This window comes from Lepus europaeus, chromosome 1 (genome assembly GCF_033115175.1).
Source record: "Lepus europaeus isolate LE1 chromosome 1, mLepTim1.pri, whole genome shotgun sequence".
Lineage (NCBI taxonomy): Eukaryota > Metazoa > Chordata > Mammalia > Lagomorpha > Leporidae > Lepus > Lepus europaeus.
Genome location: NC_084827.1, coordinates 118,778,931 through 118,799,505, shown reverse-complemented (window position 1 = coordinate 118,799,505; position 20,575 = coordinate 118,778,931). Strand labels below are relative to the sequence as shown.

The 20,575-nt window shown below is 39.3% G+C and overlaps 1 protein-coding gene across 4 annotated transcripts in view; it reads left to right on the top strand.

Moving 5' to 3' along the window:
* The window catches only part of LNPK (lunapark, ER junction formation factor), a 100,086-nt gene that overhangs the window by 9,293 nt on the left and 70,218 nt on the right, over nt 1-20,575 (top strand). For 3 of the 4 annotated variants that reach the window (XM_062188179.1, XM_062188186.1, XM_062188196.1), the window contains exons 4-5: nt 1,366-1,553; nt 18,872-18,930. In XM_062188179.1, coding sequence (XP_062044163.1) covers nt 1,366-1,553; nt 18,872-18,930 — 247 coding nt within the window. Of the gene's footprint in view, nt 1-1,365; nt 1,554-18,871; nt 18,931-20,575 lie in introns of those variants that run through there. The other variant, XM_062188205.1, reaches the window with a different exon arrangement.

Below are 20,575 nucleotides of genomic sequence, written 5' to 3'. Positions count from 1 at the left end.
TCTGGCATGGGAATTTAGAGATGACATGGAGTAAGTCTGAGAACTTTAATGTTACATGATCTCAAAAAAATCCAGTCTATCAGTGACTTAAGTCTGTATCAAGTAATAGAATCTTTAAGAATAAAATTAGATCAACAGCATGAACTCAATATTAAAGATAGGATAAAATAATTATAAGAGTGTTCAATAATTTTTAAGTCTACAGCATTTACACAGTTTTTATATTACCATCAAAAGTAGTTATTTCTCAGGAATATTAAAAGTGGTAAATAGACTAGAAGAATCTACTATGGATCACTTTCAGTTTTTCTTCTTTTTTTTTTAAGATTTATTTGAAAGGCATAGTTGGAGAGGGAGAGTAAGAGGTGGGGAGAGAGAGGTCTTTCATCTGCTGGTTCACTCCACAAATGGCCATAAGCTGTAGCCAGAAGCCCAAACTCCATTTGGGACTCCCATGTGGGTGGTAGGGACCCAAATACTTGGGCCATCTTTTGCTCCTTTCCCAGTCACATTAGCAAGGGAGCTGGATTGGAAGTGGAGCAACCAGGACTTGAACTGGCATTTATATGGGATGCCGGCATCATAGGTGGCAGCTTAACCCACTGAGCCACAACACTGTCCCCATTAATTTTTATTTTTTAAAGATTTATTTGTTTATTTGAGAGGCAGAGTTATAGACGAGAGGGAGAAAGAGAGAGAGAGAGAGAGAGAGAGACTGAAAGAGAGAGAGAGAGAGATGGAGAGAAAGAAAGAAATCTTCCATCCACTGATATATTCCCCAAATGGCTGCAATGACCAGAGCTGGGCCGACCTGAAGCCATGAGCCAGGAGCTTCTTCCAGGTCTCCCACGTTGGGTACAGGGGCCCAAGGACTGAGGTCATCTTCCATTGCTTTCCCAGAGCATTTAGCAAGGAGCTAGATCAGAAGTGGAGCAGCCAGAACTCAAACTGGTACCCATATGGGATGCTGGCGCCACAGGCAGAGGCTTAACCTACTATGCCACAGCACCAGTCACCATATTTTATAATTACCAATGTTTTTTAGGTCTCATTCTAAGAGAATCATTAGTTGTTTGATTCAATCAGTATTATTTATTGATGCCAATTTCATTCTCTAATCTTTGCCTATTTTATAGGTTAAAAGTAGTAATTTTGCATTTTAAACAGTGACTTGGCAGAGTAGGCATTTAAAAATTTTAGCTTCATTTTTAGTTTTTCATCTTATGTTCTATTTAAAATTATTAGAATATTATATTTCATTGAGTTTTAAGAGTTCTTTCTGTATAACCTTCCATGTTAAGAATTTTTAGCATTTTTCAAATGATGTTTAAGATTTATTAATGTGAAATAATTTTCTCTTAACAGGAAATTCAAGCATTGGAAGAATTTAGGGAAAAAAATCAGAGATTACAAAAATTATGGGTTGGAAGATTAATTCTTTATTCTTCAGTTCTCTATCTGTTTACATGCTTAATTGTGTACTTGTGGTATCTTCCTGATGAATTTACAGCAAGACTTGCCATGACACTCCCATTTTTTGCATTTCCATTGATGTAAGTATATTGTTTAAGTAGACCTTTTCTTTTCTTGATCAGATAGCTTTAATATATTCAGCTTTAATATATTCATATAATATGTTTTTATTATTAGATGGAAATGTCTCAGACTGAAAAGCTGAACCTTGTGTGCAGTTTGAAAAATATATCTTTAATAGAACAGTTGTTTTAAGTGTTTATTTATAATTCAACATATCTGAGGACTATTATTCAGAGCTATTAGTAATGATGGCTCTATGTGACAATATTCTGTGATTTTCTGTTAGATGGGAACATTGAGCATGAAGTGGTGGGAAATAATGGTAAAGGAGGGTTATTTATTTATTTATTTTTAAGATTTATTTTATTTGACAAAGTTACAGAGAGAGGTAGAGACAGAGAGAGAGAGAGAGGTCTATCTGCTGGTTCACTCCCCAAATGGCCACAGTGGCTGGAGCTGAGCCAGTCCGGAGCCAGGAGTCAGGAGCTGCTTCTTCCAGGTCTCCCACGTGGGTGCAGGGGCCCAGGGACTTGGGCCATCTTCTGCTGCCCTCCCAGGTACATTAACAGGGAGCTTGATTGGAAGTGGAACAACCGGGGATTCAAACTGGCGCCCATATGGGATGCTGGCGCTACAGGCCAGGGCTTTAACCTGCTGTGCCACAGCGCCGGCCCATACAGGAGGGTTTGTAAAACCAACAGAACAATTGCCCGAATGGTTCTAGATATATTCCATTCATTGGAACTCTTCTCCATTGACCTTTATTATGAAAGTATAATATATAGCACTTTACAGGAGGTGTTTTGATTGAGAATTTTTTTTTTTTAAAGGTTTTACTTATTTATTTGGGAGGTAGAATTACAGAGGGAGGGAGAGACAGAGGGAGGTCTTCCATCTGCCAGCTCCCTCCCCAAATGGCTGCAAAGGCTGGAGCTGGGCCATTCTGAAGCCAGGAGCTTCTTCTAAGTCTCCCTTGCAGGTGCAGGGGCCCAAACATTTGGGCCATCCTCTACTGCTTTTCCAGGCCATATCAGAGAGCTGGATTGGAAGAGCAGCAGCTGGAACACGAATGGCACCCATATGGGATACTGGCGCTGCAGGCAGAGGCTTAGCCAACTATGCCGCAGTGCTGACCCCTTGATTGAGAATTTTGAGATACGATTGAATAAAAAATTTGTTCATCCAATCAACAAACATTTATGGATAACCGATTATGTAGACATTGGATTATAATGGCATATGGTTAGAAAAATGTTAAATGGCTAACTGTAGTTGTTAGACTGCATATATTATGTAATAAGTATGACAAATATTATCAAAAAGTTATGGGAACATTTGATACAGGTCGCAACCTAGCTTAGGGTGGAAATAACACTCAAGGAAGAGCCTCTGTATTATTTTTTCCATTGCTGCCATGAATTTAGTAACTTATAACAACACTTATTAAATCGTAGTTCTTGCAGGTCAGAAGTTCAGTTGGCTTTGCATTGTTCTCTGCTTAGAATATCACAGGCCAAAATCAAGGTATCAGCAGCCTGGGATCTTATCTGGAGTCTTTTATTTTTTAAAGGTATATTCATTTATTTGAAAAATAGACATCTACTAGTTAATTTCCCAAATGGCTGTAACAGCCAGGCCTGGGCCAGGCTGAAGCCAGGAGCTGGGAACACCATACTAGTCTCTTTTTAAAAAGATTTTATTTGAAAGGCAGAGTTAGAAAGAGAGAGAGAGAGAGAGATCATCCATTCGCTGGTTCACTCCTCAAAAAATGGGGTTGGGTTAGGCTCCTGGTTAGGAGCCAGGAGCTTCTTCCTCATCTCTCATCTCATGAGTTTAGGGGCCCAACGACATGGGCCATCCTTAGCTGCTTTCGTAGGCACATTAAGCAGGGAGCTGGATTCAACGTAGAGCAACACAGATTAAAACCCACACTCTAGGCCAGTGCCATGGCTCCCTTGGCTAATCTTCTGCCTGCAGTGCCGGCACCCTGGGTTCTAGTCCTGGTTTGGGCGCCGGATTCTATCCTGGTTGCTCCTCTTCCAGTCCAGCTTTCTGCTGTGGCCCGGGAGTGCAGTGGAGGATGGCCCAAGTGCTTGGGCCCTTGCACCCACGTGGGAGACCAGGAGGAAGCTCCTGGTTCCTGAATTCGGATCGGCGTAGCTTGGACCGTAGGGGCCATTTGGGGGGTGAACCAACGGAAAAGGAAGACCTTTCTCCCTCTCACTGTCTAACTCTGTCAAAACAAACAAACAAACAAACAAACAAAAACAAAACAAAAAAAACCAAAAACAAACAAAAAACCAAACCCACACTCTGATAAAGAGATGCTGGAGTACGAAGCAGCAGCTTAACCCCTGCCCCCTGTGTGGTGTCTTTGAAGGGAATCTGCTTTCAGGCTCAACCAGGTTGTAGGCTAGTTTCTGCTGCAAGTCTGACTTTCTCTTCTGCTTGTAGCTAGGAGGAAGCTCTGCTTATAAGAACTTAAGTGAATTATATTTGATCCACCAGGATAATCTCCCTATTTTAAAATAAACTGAGTAATGACCTTAATTACCTCTGCAAAGTTCCTTCACAGCAGTATGTGGATTACTGTTTGATTGTGTAACCAGAGGATGGAAATCTTTGTGATAGGGGAAGGATATCTTTAGAATTCTGTCAACCACAAACTCTCTGAGGAAGCAGTGTTTGTGTTTGAGAACTGAAAGATGAGTATGGGTATCTAGGGTGGTATGACATGGTGTTTTAGGTAGAAGAGCTGTATTCTTTTGAAGGCCACATGGTAGGCTAGAGCATGGTCAGTGTAAACAATGGGAAGAAGGCCAAAGATTTGATCATAGAGAAAAAGCTGGGTAGCTGATAGGGATATTTCACGTGGGCCTTATAATATGTAATAAGAATTTTAGATTTCATTCTAAGAGTAGTAGGAAGCCATTGTAGCCACTTGACAGCAATAAAATGGATCTGGAGCACGAGTCTGAAGGGTGTTATAATTGTCTAGGAGAGAAACGATGGGTGGTGATTTGAACTTGAGTGATAAGTTTGAAGAGAAGCAGATGGACTGATGAAATAGGTGGATTGAAGAGATTTAGGAGATAGAATTGAAGTTACGTGGAGAGGCTTTGATGGTGAATGGACATGGGCTAAAGGGGAAGAATCCTTATCAAGGATAAAACTTAAGTTTGTGGTTTGGGAAATTTGGCTGGTGGTAGTGTCGCCTAACTAAATAGGGAGCACTGTGAGGAGCAAGTTTAGTGACCCACCATTTGCCTGTGTGCTTTTCAGATAGAGCTGCCAAGTAGGTGGTTATGTTTGAATATGAAGATCACAGGAGAAATCTGAATGGGAGATACGACTTTAGTGTTTGGTACCTTATAAACGTTAACTGAAGTCATCTTCTCTTCATGCATTAAATATTAGGCATCTGCAATGTGTTAGTTATTAGCTAGACACTAATGATAGAGAAAGTAGTAATAAAGTCTCCGTCTTCATGGAGCTTACATTCTGCTAGGGTGGGAAGACAAAAAATAGAGACAGGCAAAACAAAGACATAGTTAAGAGAGAGAGAGATAGAGAGGGAGGGAGAGACAAGTGCAGTGGAGATGGATGGTTTTGGAAGACCCCTTTTGAAGAGGTGGTTTTTGAGTTCAGAACTGAAGTATGAGGAAGAACCAGGTGGAAAGAATTAGAATTTATGAAAGATTATTTATATATAATAGCACATTGATCTACAGAGAGACATATAGAAGGATCATCCTCAAAATATTGAGAGTATTCTTTCTAGGTGGTAGAATCTTAGTTATTTCTTGCCATATACTTTTTTGCTGTTTGAATTTGTTGGTATCAATGTGTTCTTCATATCCTAAAATAAAAAATGTAGTAATTGAGGGAGTATCTTTCTAAGAGAACATAAAATGCAAAGGCTGTGAAGTAGGAGAGAATATGATTTATTTAAGAACCAAAAAAATAGATATATCTGAAATGTGTGATGGAGAGGAAGAAGTGATAAGAGAGAGGTTAGCTTGTAGAATCAGGCAGGATCCACCTCATGGAGGCTCAGGGTTAGAAGTTTGAAGTTGGGAAAAATGGGAGGTTTGTAAAGTCTTAGTGGAAGAGTGGCATGATGAGATTCAAGTTAAGGGTGTCTCATACTGCCCTGTGGAGATTGGGTAAGAAGAGAACAAGAGTAGAAACAGGTAGGAGTTGTTATTGAAGTTTAATCTAAAGATGACTGCCCAGTGATACTTGAGTGAATGTAGATGACTTGGCAATATTTTAAAAGTAATACTGATAGAATTTGATGGGAGGTAAGGGAAAAGGAGAAATCAAGGGTGATATTTAAAGTTTTGATTTGGAATTTTGTGGCAGTAGGATCTTTTTCTTTAGGATTACTGTAGTAAAAGAGATTGTGTTTCTTTTATCTTCAGTGCAGAACTTTTTGTTTTTTAGATTTATTTTATTTATTTGAAAGGCAGAGTTACGGGGCTGGGGGTGGGGTGGCAGAGAGAAGTCTTCCATCCACTGATTCACTCCCCAAATGGCTGCAATAGCCAGGACTGGGCCAGGCTGAAGTCAGGAGCCAGGAGCTTCTTCCAGGTCTCCTACATGTGTGCAGGAGCCCAAGCACTTGGGCCATTCTCTGCTGCTTTTCCAGGTGCATTAGGGAACTAGATCAGAAGTGGAATAGCCAGGACTTAAACAAGTGCCTATGTGGGATAATGGTGTTATAGGCGGTGGCTTAACTCCCTGTGCCACAAGGCTGGCTCCCAAGGATATTTTGAAATTGAAATTCGTGAACTCATAAACTTTTAAATTTATGTGTATGAATTTGAACATACATTGTTCAAATACAAGAGCTCAAATTACATACTTAAAACTGTGATTGTCTGCTAACTTCTTTATTTTCTTTCTTTGTAAAATCTTTTAGCATGCTTTTTATCCCAGGAATGGTAGTGGATTTTATAACGCGAAATCCCCTTCCCTTGTTTTCTTTTTACTTTTCATAAAGAATGGAGAAAAGAAATTTAGAAAGGGAAAAAATGGTTGATTTTTATATTTTCAATAAAGATTTATTTTTTTATTTGAAGGGAGAGACACACACAGAGAGATCTTCCATCTGCTGGTTCACTCCTCAAATGTCTACAATGGCCAAGGGCTGGGGCAGGCTAAAGCCAGGGGCCAGGAACAACTTCTAGGTCTCCCAGGTGGTTGCCATAAGCCCAAATACTTGGGCCATCTTCCACTGCCTTTCCCAAGGCCATTAGCAGGGAGCTGGATTGGAAATGGAGCAGTTGGGACTTGAACTGGTGGTATCTATATGGGATGTTGGCATTGCAGGCGGTGGCTTTACCTACTATGCCACAATGCTGGCCCCAATTATGCATTTGTAAATACAGTCAACCCTCTGTATCTTTTGCATCCATGGCTTCAACCAAATGCACATTGAAAACATTAAAAAAAAAAGTTTATACCTATCATGTACCTTTTTTCCTGTCATTACTCAATATAGTGTAGCAATTATTTGCCTACCATTTACATTTTCTTAAGTATCATAAGAAGAGATGGTTTGAAGAATGTGGGAGGATGTACATAGGTTATATGCAAATACTATGTCTTTATATAAGGGATTTGAGAATCTGTGGATTTTAGTGTCCTGGAACCAATCCCCCATGAATACCAAGGGATAACTATCTGGAAAAAAAATCCACAAAATGACTTCACATCAATTTCAATATAGGAATTGATTTTGTGATTATAAAAGATTTGCACTTAGTTGTAGTATCCAGTAGGGTGCCCATTCTAATGGCTATCCAGAAATTGTGGTTCACTAGATTTGTTGTTATGACCCATAAGAAAGTTTTTTTGGCAAAAATACCATATACTGTTTGTTTTTTAAAGGTATAAAAGTTTCAGGGGCTGGCGCTGTGGCGCAGTGGGTTAATACCCTGGCCTGAAGCGCCAGCATCCCATATGGGCGCCGGTTCAAGACCCGGCTGCTCTACTTCGATCCAGCTCTCTGCCATGGCCTGGGAAAGCAGTGGAAGATGGCCCAAGTCCTTGGTCCCCTGCACCCACGTGGGAGACTTGAAAGAAGCGCCTGGCTCCTGGCTTCGGGTTGGCACAGCTCCAGCCATTGTGGCCATTTGGGGAGTAAACCAGCGGATGCAAGACCTCTCTCTCTCTCTACCAGCGGATGCAAGACCTCTCTCTCTCTCTCTCTCTCTCTCTCTCTCTCTCTCTCTCTCTCTCTCTCTCTCTTTCCCTCTCTCTCTCTCTGCCTCTCCTCTCTCTGTGTAACTCTGACTTTCAAATAAATAAATAAATTTAAAAGTATAGAAGTTTCAGTTCTTAAACATGTAACTTCTTCAGTTGAATCTTTCCACTGTTTCATGTATGAAGCTTTATTAACCTTGCTGTGTCCCTCTGACTATTCTGCATCACCTGCATCTAATATTTCTTGGCTTGTTAAGCTTCGCAGCCACTTCTCACTTTGTTCGTTCATCTTGTGACCCTCATTCTCAGCTGTTGCAGTTTCTATTTCAGTGAGCTCTTCGCTTTTGGAAGCATAGACTAGTTATCCAACAAAGAATAGAATTGTTTTCTGATAGATGACAATCAAGAAAACATGAAATAAAATGCAATGATGTGAAGCTGGCTTTGTGGTAAATAGAACTCACCACAATGCATTTTCTTTTATGTGTGTAATGTGAGCTATTGCCTGGACTTTTTTTCTTTTGAAACAGTTTTGAATATTGGACTAAGATTTACATCAAAGAATTGGAAGCAGAAGGAATAGTAAAATATGTTGTTTTACTCTTCACTTTCTACATTGATCATATCTTAGAAATGTACCTAAATCTAAAGGAAATGATGTTTATTGCTGCATTCCCAGTCTCCCAAATCTTTTTATTAGAGAGGTTATGAATCAGTCCTGAGCATAAATTACATAATCACAACTATTCCAAAATTATCCTTATGGTAGAATATCAATATTCCATGTAAGATGCTTTCAGATTTTATAACATCTTCTCCTGGATATAATATGGAAAAACTTGTGATTACATTTATTTTTCAGCCTTTCAGACTAAATAGGATATTTATATCTCTCTAATAGTTTTAGCTGTTACTGAAACTTAAATTTATAATCAGAATATCCAGTTATTTTGTAGGAATCATTAAGATTTTGTGCTACAGTGAGAAGAGGTTTGGGTTACAGTTATAATTTTGTGTTTTTGTATTATACTGGTAGATATGCATCACTTTGAGAGTTGATTCATTTTCTAGCTGAAAAACCATTAACTTTTATCTCTACTATTCTTTTTTTTAAAAGATTTATTTTATTTATTTAAAAGACAGAGTTACAGAGAGAGGTAGAGACAGAGAGGTCTTCCATATACTGGTTCATTCCCTAGATGGCTGCAATGGCTGGAGGTGAGCTGATTCTGAGCCAGGAGCCAGGAGCTTCTTCTGGGTTGCCCATGTGGGTGCAGGGGCCCAAGGACTTGGGCCAGCCTCTGCTGCTTTCCTAGGTGCATTAGCAGGGAACAGGATCAGAAGTGGAGTGGCTGGGACTTGAACTGGTACCCTCATGGGATGCTGGCACTGCTGGCCAGGGCTTTAACCCACTGTTAATTTAATAAAAATAAAGTCGGGGGGGGGGGAGATCTTATCCATGTGGGCATCCCAGTTGGTGTCTTAAGTGCTATGTTTATCCACTGTCCTTTGCCTCTTGTAATAGGGTTGGAGGGAATTGAGATATGTTCCCATTTCCTTTCTTTTCTTGTATTTAAATTAAAAGCATTTAAGGATATGGCTTTTATCTTAACACAAATTTCATGCTTCCTTCCCTTTTTCCCTCAACTATAAAGTACTAGATACTTCCTCAGTTCAGCTAGAAATTTGACAAACAAAATTTATAGCCTTTTGAGGAGAAGCTAATTATTTGTTTCATGATAATCTAATGAGAATGCAAAATATCTTTCATGAATTACAGTTGGTTCTTAAAGGAGATGTTTTCTGTGACATCTTTATGCTTTAGGAGAATTTTTGCTCTTGGTTATGGTAGGTAAGAAAATCATTTTATAAGCATCCCATGCTTGATAGATATTTTATAGAATTCTGAAATTAAAAGAATTATGAAATAAGGCTTAGTGTCTAGAAATAGCACTAATTTTGCTACCTCCTTTTGGATTTTCTTTTTTTAATCTTGATTGTTAGCTAATAACTTCAGGGCCATGCTAAACTATAGAGAAAATAGTGAACATCCTTGGTAGTTTTTTTTTTTTTTGGAATGCTCCTAATTATTATTCTGACTTTTGAGTTTAGACATGTTTGATCATATTAAGGAATTTTGTGTCTATTTTATTTAGTTTATTGATTTACATATATTTGATTATATTAAATATTTTTGTGATTATTATTTTAGTTTTTTTAAAAAGATTTATTTATTTTAAAAGAGTTATATATAGAGAGGGAGAGACAGAGAGAGAGGGATCTACCATTCTCTGGTTCACTCCCAGATAACCGCAATGGCCAAGGCTAAGCCAGGCTGAAGCCAGGAGCTAGGAGCTTCTGGGTTTCCCACAGGAGTGGCAGGGGCCCAAGCACTTGGGTCACCTGCTGCTTTTCCAAGGCTGTTAACAGAGAGCTGGATCAGAAGTGGAGCAGCCTGGACACAAACTGGCACCCATGTGGGATGCCGGCATTGAAGATGGTGGCTTTACCTGCTACACCACAGTGCCGACCCCTTTATTTAGTTTTTTTAATCAAGAAAGTTTACCGAATTTTATTAAATACTGTTTCATTATCTGTGGATATAGGCATAAGATTGCACAGCTAACATCTTTTGAAACAATAATGCTGTGGTTTCAATGTATCCCTCAAAAAGCATGTTTTGGAAACTTAATCCCCAAAGTGAAGAGTGTTGGGAGGTGGGATCAAGGCATGAGGATGGAGTTAATAGATTAATGCCATTGCTGGAGTAGGTTCATTTTAAAATCAAGAGTTTGCCCTGCCTTTTGTACTCTTTTCCACAACTTCGCCATTGAATAATGTACAAGAAAACCCTCACTAGATGCTGGTACCTTGATACTGAACATTATGTCCAGAACCATGAGAATACATTTCTATTGTATATGAGTTACCTAGTCAGGTATTCTTTTATAACAGTACAAAATGGACTAAAACAAAAAAATTGTTTTTTTCTTTTTCTTTTTTTTTTTGACAGGCAGAGTGGACAGTAATAGAGAGAGACAGAGAGAAAAGTCTTCCTTTGCCGTTGGTTCACCCTCCAATGGCCGCTGCGGCTGGTGCTGCGGCCGGGGCACCACGCTGATCCGAAGCCAGGAGCCAGGTGCTTCTCCTGGTCTCCCATGGGGTGCAGGGCCCAAGCACTTGGGCCATCCTCCACTGCACTCCCTGGCCACAGCAGAGAGCTGGCCTGGAAGAGGGGCAACCGGGACAGAATCCGGCGCCCCGACCGGGACTGGAACCCGGTGTGCCGGCGCCGCAAGGCAGAGGATTAGCCTAGTGAGCCACGGCGCCGGCCGAAAACAGAAAATTGATAATAGAAGTGAGGTGGTTGCTGTGACAAACTCCTAAAAATGTGAAGCATCTTTGGAATTAGGAAATGGATAGGGACAGGAGTAGTGCTGAAGTGAATATTGGAGAAAGCCTCTATTGCTGTGAGCAGAGCATCAAGGGTTGTTCTGGTAGGGAAGAAGATAGCAGCTGTAGGGAAAGTCTAAAACTTTTTATTTTTTTCTCATTAAACTTTTTTTTTTTTTAAAGATTTATTTTATTTATTTGAAAGAGTTACAGAGAGAGGTAGAGACAGAGAGAGAGGTCTTCCATCTGCTGGTTCACTCCCCAGATGGCTGCAACGGCCGGAGCTGTGCTGATCTGAAGCCAGGAGCCAGGAGCTTCCTCTGGGTCTCGCACATGGGTGCAGGGGCCCAAGGACTTGGACCATCTTCTACTGCTTTCCCAGGCCATAGCAAAGAGCTGGATTGGAAGAGGAGCAGCCGGGGTTAGAACCGGCACTTATATGGGATGCTGGCGCTTCAGGCCTGGGCTTTAACCCTCTGCACCACAGTGCTGGCCCCTAAACTTTGTTTTAATGGGTCTTACAATTCTGGGACAGAATTTGGTCAAGTTGTTTCTGTTACAAAATATTGCCTTTAAAAAGTAATAACTTAAAACTGCCCAGCACAAAAAACTCCAGCAATAGGCCACAAAATATTCTCCTTTTGATGATTTAACAATGTATTGTTATCTTTAACTAGTCATTGATTATTATATTTGAATGACAATTGAGATCAATAGTTCTGATAGTCATCTTCCACCATTGATTAAGACTGGAATGGCAGGTATTATGGATAATACTCATTTAGCCTTCTGGGCAATTGATGGCCTCCTCACCTCTAGCATCCTTTGTGTCCACTGCTTTGATGACACCCACTGCATTTGTCTGTCTCATTTTACAAAAAGCAAATTAGAGATTTCTTAAATTTTTTTGATTAGAATGTTGGTAGAAATATTGTCAGATAAGGCAGTTCTGATGAGGTCTTAGATGAAAATGAGGAGTAGAATATGAGAAACTGGAATAAAGGCCATTCTTGTTAGAAATTGGCAACGAACTGGGATGAATTTTGTCCATGCCCTATAACTTTGTGGAAGGCAGAATTTAAGAGCAATGAACTAGGGTATCTGGAGGAAGAAAGATGGGTTATATTAAATTTTGAGACATCTTTTTTTTTTTAAACAATTTTTTTTTTTTTTTAATTTGAAAGAGATACAGAGAGAGGTAGAGCCAGAGAGAGAGAGAGAGGTCTTCCATTCCGCTGGTTCACTCCCCAAATGACCGTAACAGCCAGAGCTGAGCTGATTTGAAGCCAGGAGCCAGAAGCTTCTTCTAGGTCTCCCACGTGGGTGCAGGGACCCAAGCACTTGGGCTATCTTCTACTGCTTTCCCAGGCCATAGCAGAGAGCTGGATCAGAAGAGGAACAGCCAGGACTCAAACCAGTGAGCATATGGGATGCTGGTGCTGGAGGCTTGGGCTTTAACCCACTGCGCCACAGCACCGGCCCCTTGAGTCAGTCTTAAATTCCAAGAAAATTTCTACTCTTAGTGTTATGATTGTTATATAACAACACCAGAAAGTCTTTCTTTCTTAATGCTCTGGTACAGTTTAAATAGTTCTGTCATGATCTGTCCTTTATAGCTTGATAGAATTCCCTTTGAAACCTTTTGGCCTTGGTGCTTTTTAGAGAAGGTACTGCTACTCTTAAATTGCAATAGAAGCTATTCTTTTAGGTTTTCTGTCTCTTCTGTGGTTAGTTGTGTTAAAAATTATATGTAGGCTGGCGCCGCGGCTCACTAGGCTAATCCTCCGCCTGCGGCGCCGGCACACCAGGTTCTAGTCCCGGTCAGGGCACTGGATTCTGTCCCGGTTGCCCTTCTTCTAGTCCAGCTCTCTGCTGTGGCCAGGGAGTGCAGTGGAGGATGGCCCAAGTGCTTGGGCCCTGCACCCCATGGGAGACCAGGAGAAGCACCTGGCTCCTGTCTTCGGATCAGCGCGGTGCCCCGGCCGCAGCGCGCCGGCCACAGCGGCCATTGGAGGGTGAACCAATGGTAAAGGAAGACTTTTTTCTCTGTCTCTCTCACTGTCCACTCTGCCTGTCAAAAAAAAAAATATGTATACACATAGATACTTATTTTTATGTGAGTATATATAATTACCTAATCTTAGTTTTAAAATGTATATATATATAGTTTAAATAGTCTTATTTAAAAAATTTCTTTGTATCCATGATTATTGCTTCCATATTGTTTCTTTGTGTACTTGTTTCCTGTACTTTCTCTTTATTATTTTTTTAACTTTTTCCTCTGAAAAGAATCTGCTTTTCAAAATTGTTGCTTTTTATTAATTCTTTTATTTGTTTTTTAGACTTTCTTACAAGTTAAATTGGATGCTTAATATACTTATTTTCTTACTTTTTTACTCATTAGCACAATACACTGTACATGTATGTATTTAAGTTTGTGATTTTTCTGACTACTACTTTGGCTTTATGCCACAAATCTTGATATTTAGTGATTTTTTGTGGTTAGTTTCTAGAGACTATGATTTTTCTTTTTTCTTTTTTTTTTTTAAGATTTATTTATGTATCTGAAAGGCAGAATTACAGAGAGGCGGAAGGAGAGAGAGCGAGAGAGGTCTTCCATTCACTGATTCACTTTGCTGCAATGGCTGGAGCTAGGCCAATCCAAAGCCAGGAACTAGGAGCTTCTTCTGGGTCTCCCATGCGGGTGCAGGCTCCCAAGCATTTGGGCCATCTTCCACTGCTTTCCCAAGCACATTAGCAGGGAGCTGGATCGGATGCGGAGCATTCTAGACTCGAACCGGTGCCCATATGGGATGCTGGCACTGTAGGTGGAGGCTTTACCTGCTACCACACAGAGCTGGCCCTGAGAGTCATTTTTTTTTAAGAGGAGTATTGTAATCTAAGAGTTATTTCCAAGCAGCAAATATGTATCTGTATGGCTTCTAAAAATATTTATTTATTTATTTGAAAATTAGAAAAAAGATATCTTGAAAGACAGAGAGGGAGACTGCACAGTGTAGGGAGAGATATATATCCTATTTACTGGTTCACTCCCCTAATGCCTGCAATAGTTGAGACTGGGCTAGGCTGAAGCTAGGAGCTGGGACTTCAAAATGAGTCTCCTTGTGGGTGGCAGGGACTTAAGCACTGGAGCTATCACCTGCTGCCTCCCATAGTGTGCATTAACAGGAATGCTGGAATTAGGAGTAGAATTGGGATTTGAGCTCAAGCACTGATTTGGGGAGCAGGCGTTCTAAGTAATGCCTTAACTGCTGTGCCAAGTGTCTACCCTTTGCCCTTTCTGTTTCCTTATTGGAACTAATCCCAGAGTTTCTGCTAGTAGCTTTGTATCTTGTTCTCAGTTTTTTTTTTTTTTTTTTAAGATTTATTTATTTATTTGAAAGTCAGAGTTACACAGAGAGAGGAGAGGAGAGGCAGAGGAGAGGGGAGAGGCTGCAACGACCGGAGTTGCGCCGATCCAAAGCCAGGAGGTTCTTATGGGTCTCCCACGTGGGTGCAGGGCCCCAAGGACTTGGGCCATCTTCTTCTGCTTTCCCAGGCCATAGTAGAGAGCTGGATTGGAAGTTGAGCAAGCTGGGTCTCGAACCCACCCCATGTTGAATGCCAGCACTTCAGGCCAGGGTGTTAACCCGCTGTGTCACAGCACTGGCCCCAGTTCTCAGTGTTAGAATTAAGGGTTTGGCCTTTACTTTTGGAACAATTTACTCTACCTCCTGGGGAGGTGTGCAGTTTTCCTTTTCTACTTCCATGCTTTTGAAACTTTATCTGCTTTTGAGAGTCCTTCTACATATTTGAAGACTTTAGTTGTATCTCAATTTTACCGGAAAAGGAGTTTGCGTTTTTGTTTTTGTTCTCCTTGTTACTTAGAATGATTTCTAAAAAGAGGGGGAAATGAAAATTATGTCACTGTTCTCAAACTGGAAGTTAATAATACTATCTATGATATCTTTTTAAAGCATGTTGCTATATTTTCATAAATTATATTTATTAGAATGAGAGAGATAACTTGAACATAGATTGTTGGTATACTTTAATTTTTCCCGAGTTTTATTTTAAAAATACAAAAAGAATTTCATTTAAGTTAGCCCCAAAGAATAATAAATTCTATTTGTTCTTTGTTTTGTTTGATATATTCTTTTCCCCAGGGATCGTTCTGATAAAAACAAAAAGATGAGTTTATTTGCCACAATATTTAATTAGTTTTGTTTTGAAAGAAGTATATTTCAATTATTATAGCTTTTACACATTGAAAATTATATATGCTTTTTAAAAGTATACAGTCATTTAAGAAAACATACTGAATTCCCATAGAATTCTATTTCACTACCTGTGATTTCTTATCTTTTGTCTCATTTTCTTTCTCTGTAATGTTTTACTAAATCTATATGAGCTTGTTACTATTTCAATGCATTTACAGTGGAGAAATAGTATAGTAGTCCCCCCTTATTCTTGGTAAGTACCTCTAGTGAGTGCCCAAAACCTTGAATGCTAGTAAAATCTGTATATAGATAGATAGATATATGTTTGTCTTTTCCTGCATTGCTACCATGTAGTACTAGAGTTAATTCGTCTTTTCCATGTTTTATTCTTTGGTACTTCCTTTGCACTTTGGGGCAATTATGAAATAAACTAAGGATTATTTGAACATAAGTACTGTGTGATACTATAGTAGTCAGTCTGTTTACCAAGATGGCTACTAAATAGCTAATGGGCAGGTAGCAGATACAGTGTGGAGATTTGGACATAGGAGTGATTTACATACTGGGTGTGAAGGAGTAGGATGGTGTAAGAAATCATCACATAGGATGGTTTAAAACTAATTTAAAACTTATGTTTTGGGGCTGGTGTTGTGGTGTAGCGGGTTAAGCCACAGCTTTGATGCCGAATTGATATGGACGTTGGTTCGAGTCCTGGCTGCTCTACTTCTGATCTAGCTCCCTGCTAATGGCCTGGAAAAAGTAGCAAAAGATGGTCCAGGTGTTTGGGTCCCCACACCTAGGTGGGAGACCTGGTTGAAGCTCCTGTCTTCACGCTTTGGCCTGGCCCAGCCCTGGCTATTGCAGCCATTTCTGGAGTGAACCACTGAATGAAGATCTGTCTTTGTGTCTCTCTCTCTCTGTTTCTCTCTCACTGTAACTCTGCCTTTCAAATAAATAAATAAATGTTAAAAAATGAAAACTTGTAGCTTGTTTATTTATGCAGTTTTTCATTTAATATTTTAATTTTTATTTATTTTTAAAGATTTATTTGTCTATTTGAAAGGCAGAGTTACAGTGAGAGAGAAACAGAGAGAGAGAGAGAGAGAGAGAGAGAGATAGATAGAAAGGTCTTCCATCCGCTGGTTCATTCCCTAGATGGCCGCGACGGCCAGAGCTGTGCCGATCCAGAGCCAGGAACCAGGAACTTCTGGGTCACCCATGCCCTTGCAGGGACCCAAGCACTTGGGCCATCTTCACTGCTTTCCTATGCCATGGCAGAGAGCTGGATTGGAAGTGGAGCAGCCGAGACTCGAACTGGCATCTATATGGGATGCTGACACTGCAGGCGGCAGCTTTACCTGCTACGCCACAGAGATGGCCCTTCATTTAATATTGTTAGACCACAACTGACTGCAGAAAGTAAAACCATGGATTAGGGGCAAGTATTGTATGGGACTTTGTTGTTTTAGGATTCTTGAGAGTTACGAGCATTATGCCTAACCTTTTCTTTCATCTCCATTCTGTTGCTAAGGACAATGCTCAGTGTGTCTTTTTTACTGTTTGTGTACTTTTCCAAGTACCTTGTAGGAATCTGGTGCTAGTTATTTGGTGGTTTTATATAATAAAAATTATCACAATATAAAAACATTATCTATTGCTGTTTAACAAATTGCCTCAAAACTTAGTGGCTTAAAATAACAAATGTTGATTATGTCTCACAGTTCCTGAGGAACAGGAATCCTGGGAACAGCTTAGTTGGGTGGCTCTGGCTCAGTGTCTTTTGTTATATACATAGCAGGTAAGCTATAGGCTATGGTGCAGTCATGTCAGGACTCAACTAAGTCGACACAATCACTGCAGATAAATCACTGCAGAAGCGTTACTCCCTCTGCTGTGGTCTAATCTCCAGCTCACCATTCATATTGCATTTCTTTTTTTAAATTATTTTTTCTTTTTAATTTAATTTTTATTACTACTGCATTTCTTTCTGCCATTACCAACATTGGCCTTTGCAATCCCTGTGATTGTTTTGTGTTACTTTTGCTGTTTCCTAGAGGTCTTTTTCTTATAGCCTGTCTTGCAAGTTTTTTAGTTCATTTTTCTTAATATGGTCCAAGGTGTCATAAATTGTGCTGATGCCAGTTGTCTTGACGCTACCAAAATAACTTGAATCAAAATACAAAGATGACATCTGTTGTGGATTTTGCATATTTTGGTGAATTTCCTCCAAATCTACTGCTAAGCTTAGGCATGTAGTTGTTAATAGTCTGTAGGTCTAGTAATCACACATCTCTGTTCTTTGTCACATAGTCCTTTCCATAGACTTCCCAGGCTGTTCTCATGTCATGATCCAGCAGAGAAAGGTAGCAAGTGAAGAGAGACCCAAAATGGAACCTGTGGCCTTTAGTAACTTAGTCTTTTTTTTTTTTTTAAGTATTTTAAAAAATTTATTTAAGAGGTAGAGTTACTGACAGTGAGGGGAAGAGACAGAGAGAAAGGTCTTCCTTCTGTTGGTTTACTTCCCAAATGTCCGCAATGGTCAGAGCTGCGCCGATCCGAAGCCAGGAGCCAGGTGCTTCTTCCTGGTCTCTTACGTGGGTGCAGGGGCCCAAGCACTTGAGCCATCTTCCACTGCCCTCCCGGGCCACAGCAGAGAGCTGGATTGGAAGAGGAGCAGCCAGGAATAGAACCGGCATCTATATGGGATGCCGGCGCCGCAGGCAGAGGATTAATTTACCGCCCCACAGTTCCAGCTCCGTAACTTAGTCTTGAAGTGACATATTGCCACTTTTGCCACATGGTATTGGTCATACAGTCCAATATTGGTGGGGAGGATTACATAAAGCTGTGAATACCAGGAGACAGGGATCACTGCTGACTCCCCAGAAGCAGTGCTGTATTTCAAAATAAACTAATTTTCCTACATATGAAATGAATTTTTATTGGGATACAATGTATTGATTATTTAAAATATTATTAAAATATTATTTTTGTATACTTATTTCTGCTATATTCTGTGAAGAAAAAGATATTTTGCTATATTTACATTGAACCTAAGAGGTGACTTTAATAAATTTGTGATTGGTACCATTCTTTGAATTTAATTCTTTTAATATCCTTTGATTCCTTTCTAATGCTGATAGCTAAAGAAATATCTGCTTGAGATCTGGGATACTATAGTATTGTTCCTAATCTTTTAGGGGGTTCAGAGACCACTTTGGAATTGATGAGAGCAATAGTCTCTCTAGAGAAATTCACTTATGAGCACAAAGGCAATTTTACTGTTCAAGGAACTCTCAGAAAGGTCCATGAACTTAGGTTGAGGACCTAGAAGCACCTGAGGACTTTAAAACACAGGCAGACTTCTGACTGAAAGAAGTGCTTGTTGATTTTCCATATGTAAAGGGAAACTTACATAACTCTCCTTGGAAATATTTGTTTCTTTTTATATGGCTTCTAATTCTCTTATCCTGATCATGGTTTCTGTTTCTGAATTTTGATTCCCCTTTTAGCATCTGGAGCATAAGAACAGTCCTTATTTTCTTCTTTTCCAAGAGAACAGAGAGAAATAGTAAGTTATAAATTTTTTAAAAATCTGTTTTATAGTTTGTCAGTTTGTAACGGCATTTGTGAAATTACATATTCAAGGGATGACATTGTGAATATTGAAAAGTTGTTTACTGTAAAGCATAAGAAAGATTGTAAGTGATCAAGATGGTTCTATTTTTATTTGATGTTATTTTTGTCTTGCTCCTTTAGAATTTTATTTACACAAAATATTACTTTAAATTAAGAGAAATTATATTAATTAAATTGGTCTTTGTAGAAGCCATTGTTAACAAAATAACATTGCATATTTTTGATTTATGCTATTAATTACACCAATCTCCTTAACTCAGCAGCCCCTTGACTTTTGTATTAATTGAAATATGTAAATTATGGTGAAATCTCCTTCTGTATTCTATATATAAGCCTTAAAGATTATCAGATCTTAAAACTGTGTGTTATAATTAACCAGAGATTTATGAATTTCATTTCAAAGGAACCTTTGACTTGTTTTTTTTTCTTTATTTGTTTTAATTTTTTATTATGGAAAATTCTAAACATATACAAAAGTAGACTGATTCCTATAATAACCCTATATAGATCTATCATCCAACCTAAACTGGTCACTGTTATTTTATTTTTACCTCCATCTAGTTTTTTTTACCTCCTTTATTATTTTGAATGTATTCCAGATATATCTGTTCCTAGCAGATTTTTAAAAAGTGTAAACAGAATACATTATCATACCTAGAATATAATTATTAATATCATGTCAAATATAAAACTATTAAATTTTTAGTTATTTCATATAAGTGTTATTTGCCTGAAAAGCATATTTTCTTTGTTTGACTCAGGATCCAAATAAGGTTGGTATAAATATATACTATTTTTTAAAAGATTTATTCACTTATTTGAAAGAGAGTGTTACAGAGACAGAGGCAGAGAGAGAGGTCTTCATCTGCTGGTTCACTCCTCAAATGGCCGCAAGGGCCGGAGCTGTGCTGATCCGAAGCTAGAAGCCTGGAGCTTCTTCCAGGTTTCCCACGTGGGTGCAGGGGCCCAAGGACTTGGGCCATCTTCTGCTGCTTTCCCAGGCCATAGCAGGGAGCTGGATTGGAAGCAGAGCAGCTGGGACTTGAACTGGCACTCACATAGGATGCCGACACTGCAGGCAGCAGCTTTACCCACTGTGCCACAGTGCTGGCCCCTAAATATATGCTTTTAAACTGCTTCTTTGTTCGTGACCCAACACTGCTTATAGGGTCCTGGTACAGTTCCTTGGCAAATTCACTTTTTAATCTCAGAGTAATATTTGATATTTCTCCTATATTCACTAATATCTTTTTCTCCACCAAAAAAGTAAAAATCAAACCAAATGAAAACCAGGCAGCCAAGTAAGAAACCAAAAGCCACAAGCCAATGAACCAAAACTCTACAAAAGCTACCTATTCTCTCATAACTTAAAATGTCACTGTATACTGACTATAGATGTAAATAGATGAGTGCTGCTCTCACCACCAAGTATATCAAGTTAGCTGTTTTTATCCTTCATGATATTCTGAAAACTGGTCCTGAGCACATCTATGGTTAATGGTAATTTATATTCTGTATTCTAAATACTATGACCATCTCAGTAGACTTGTTATTATCTCCTCCACTTATACTCTCTT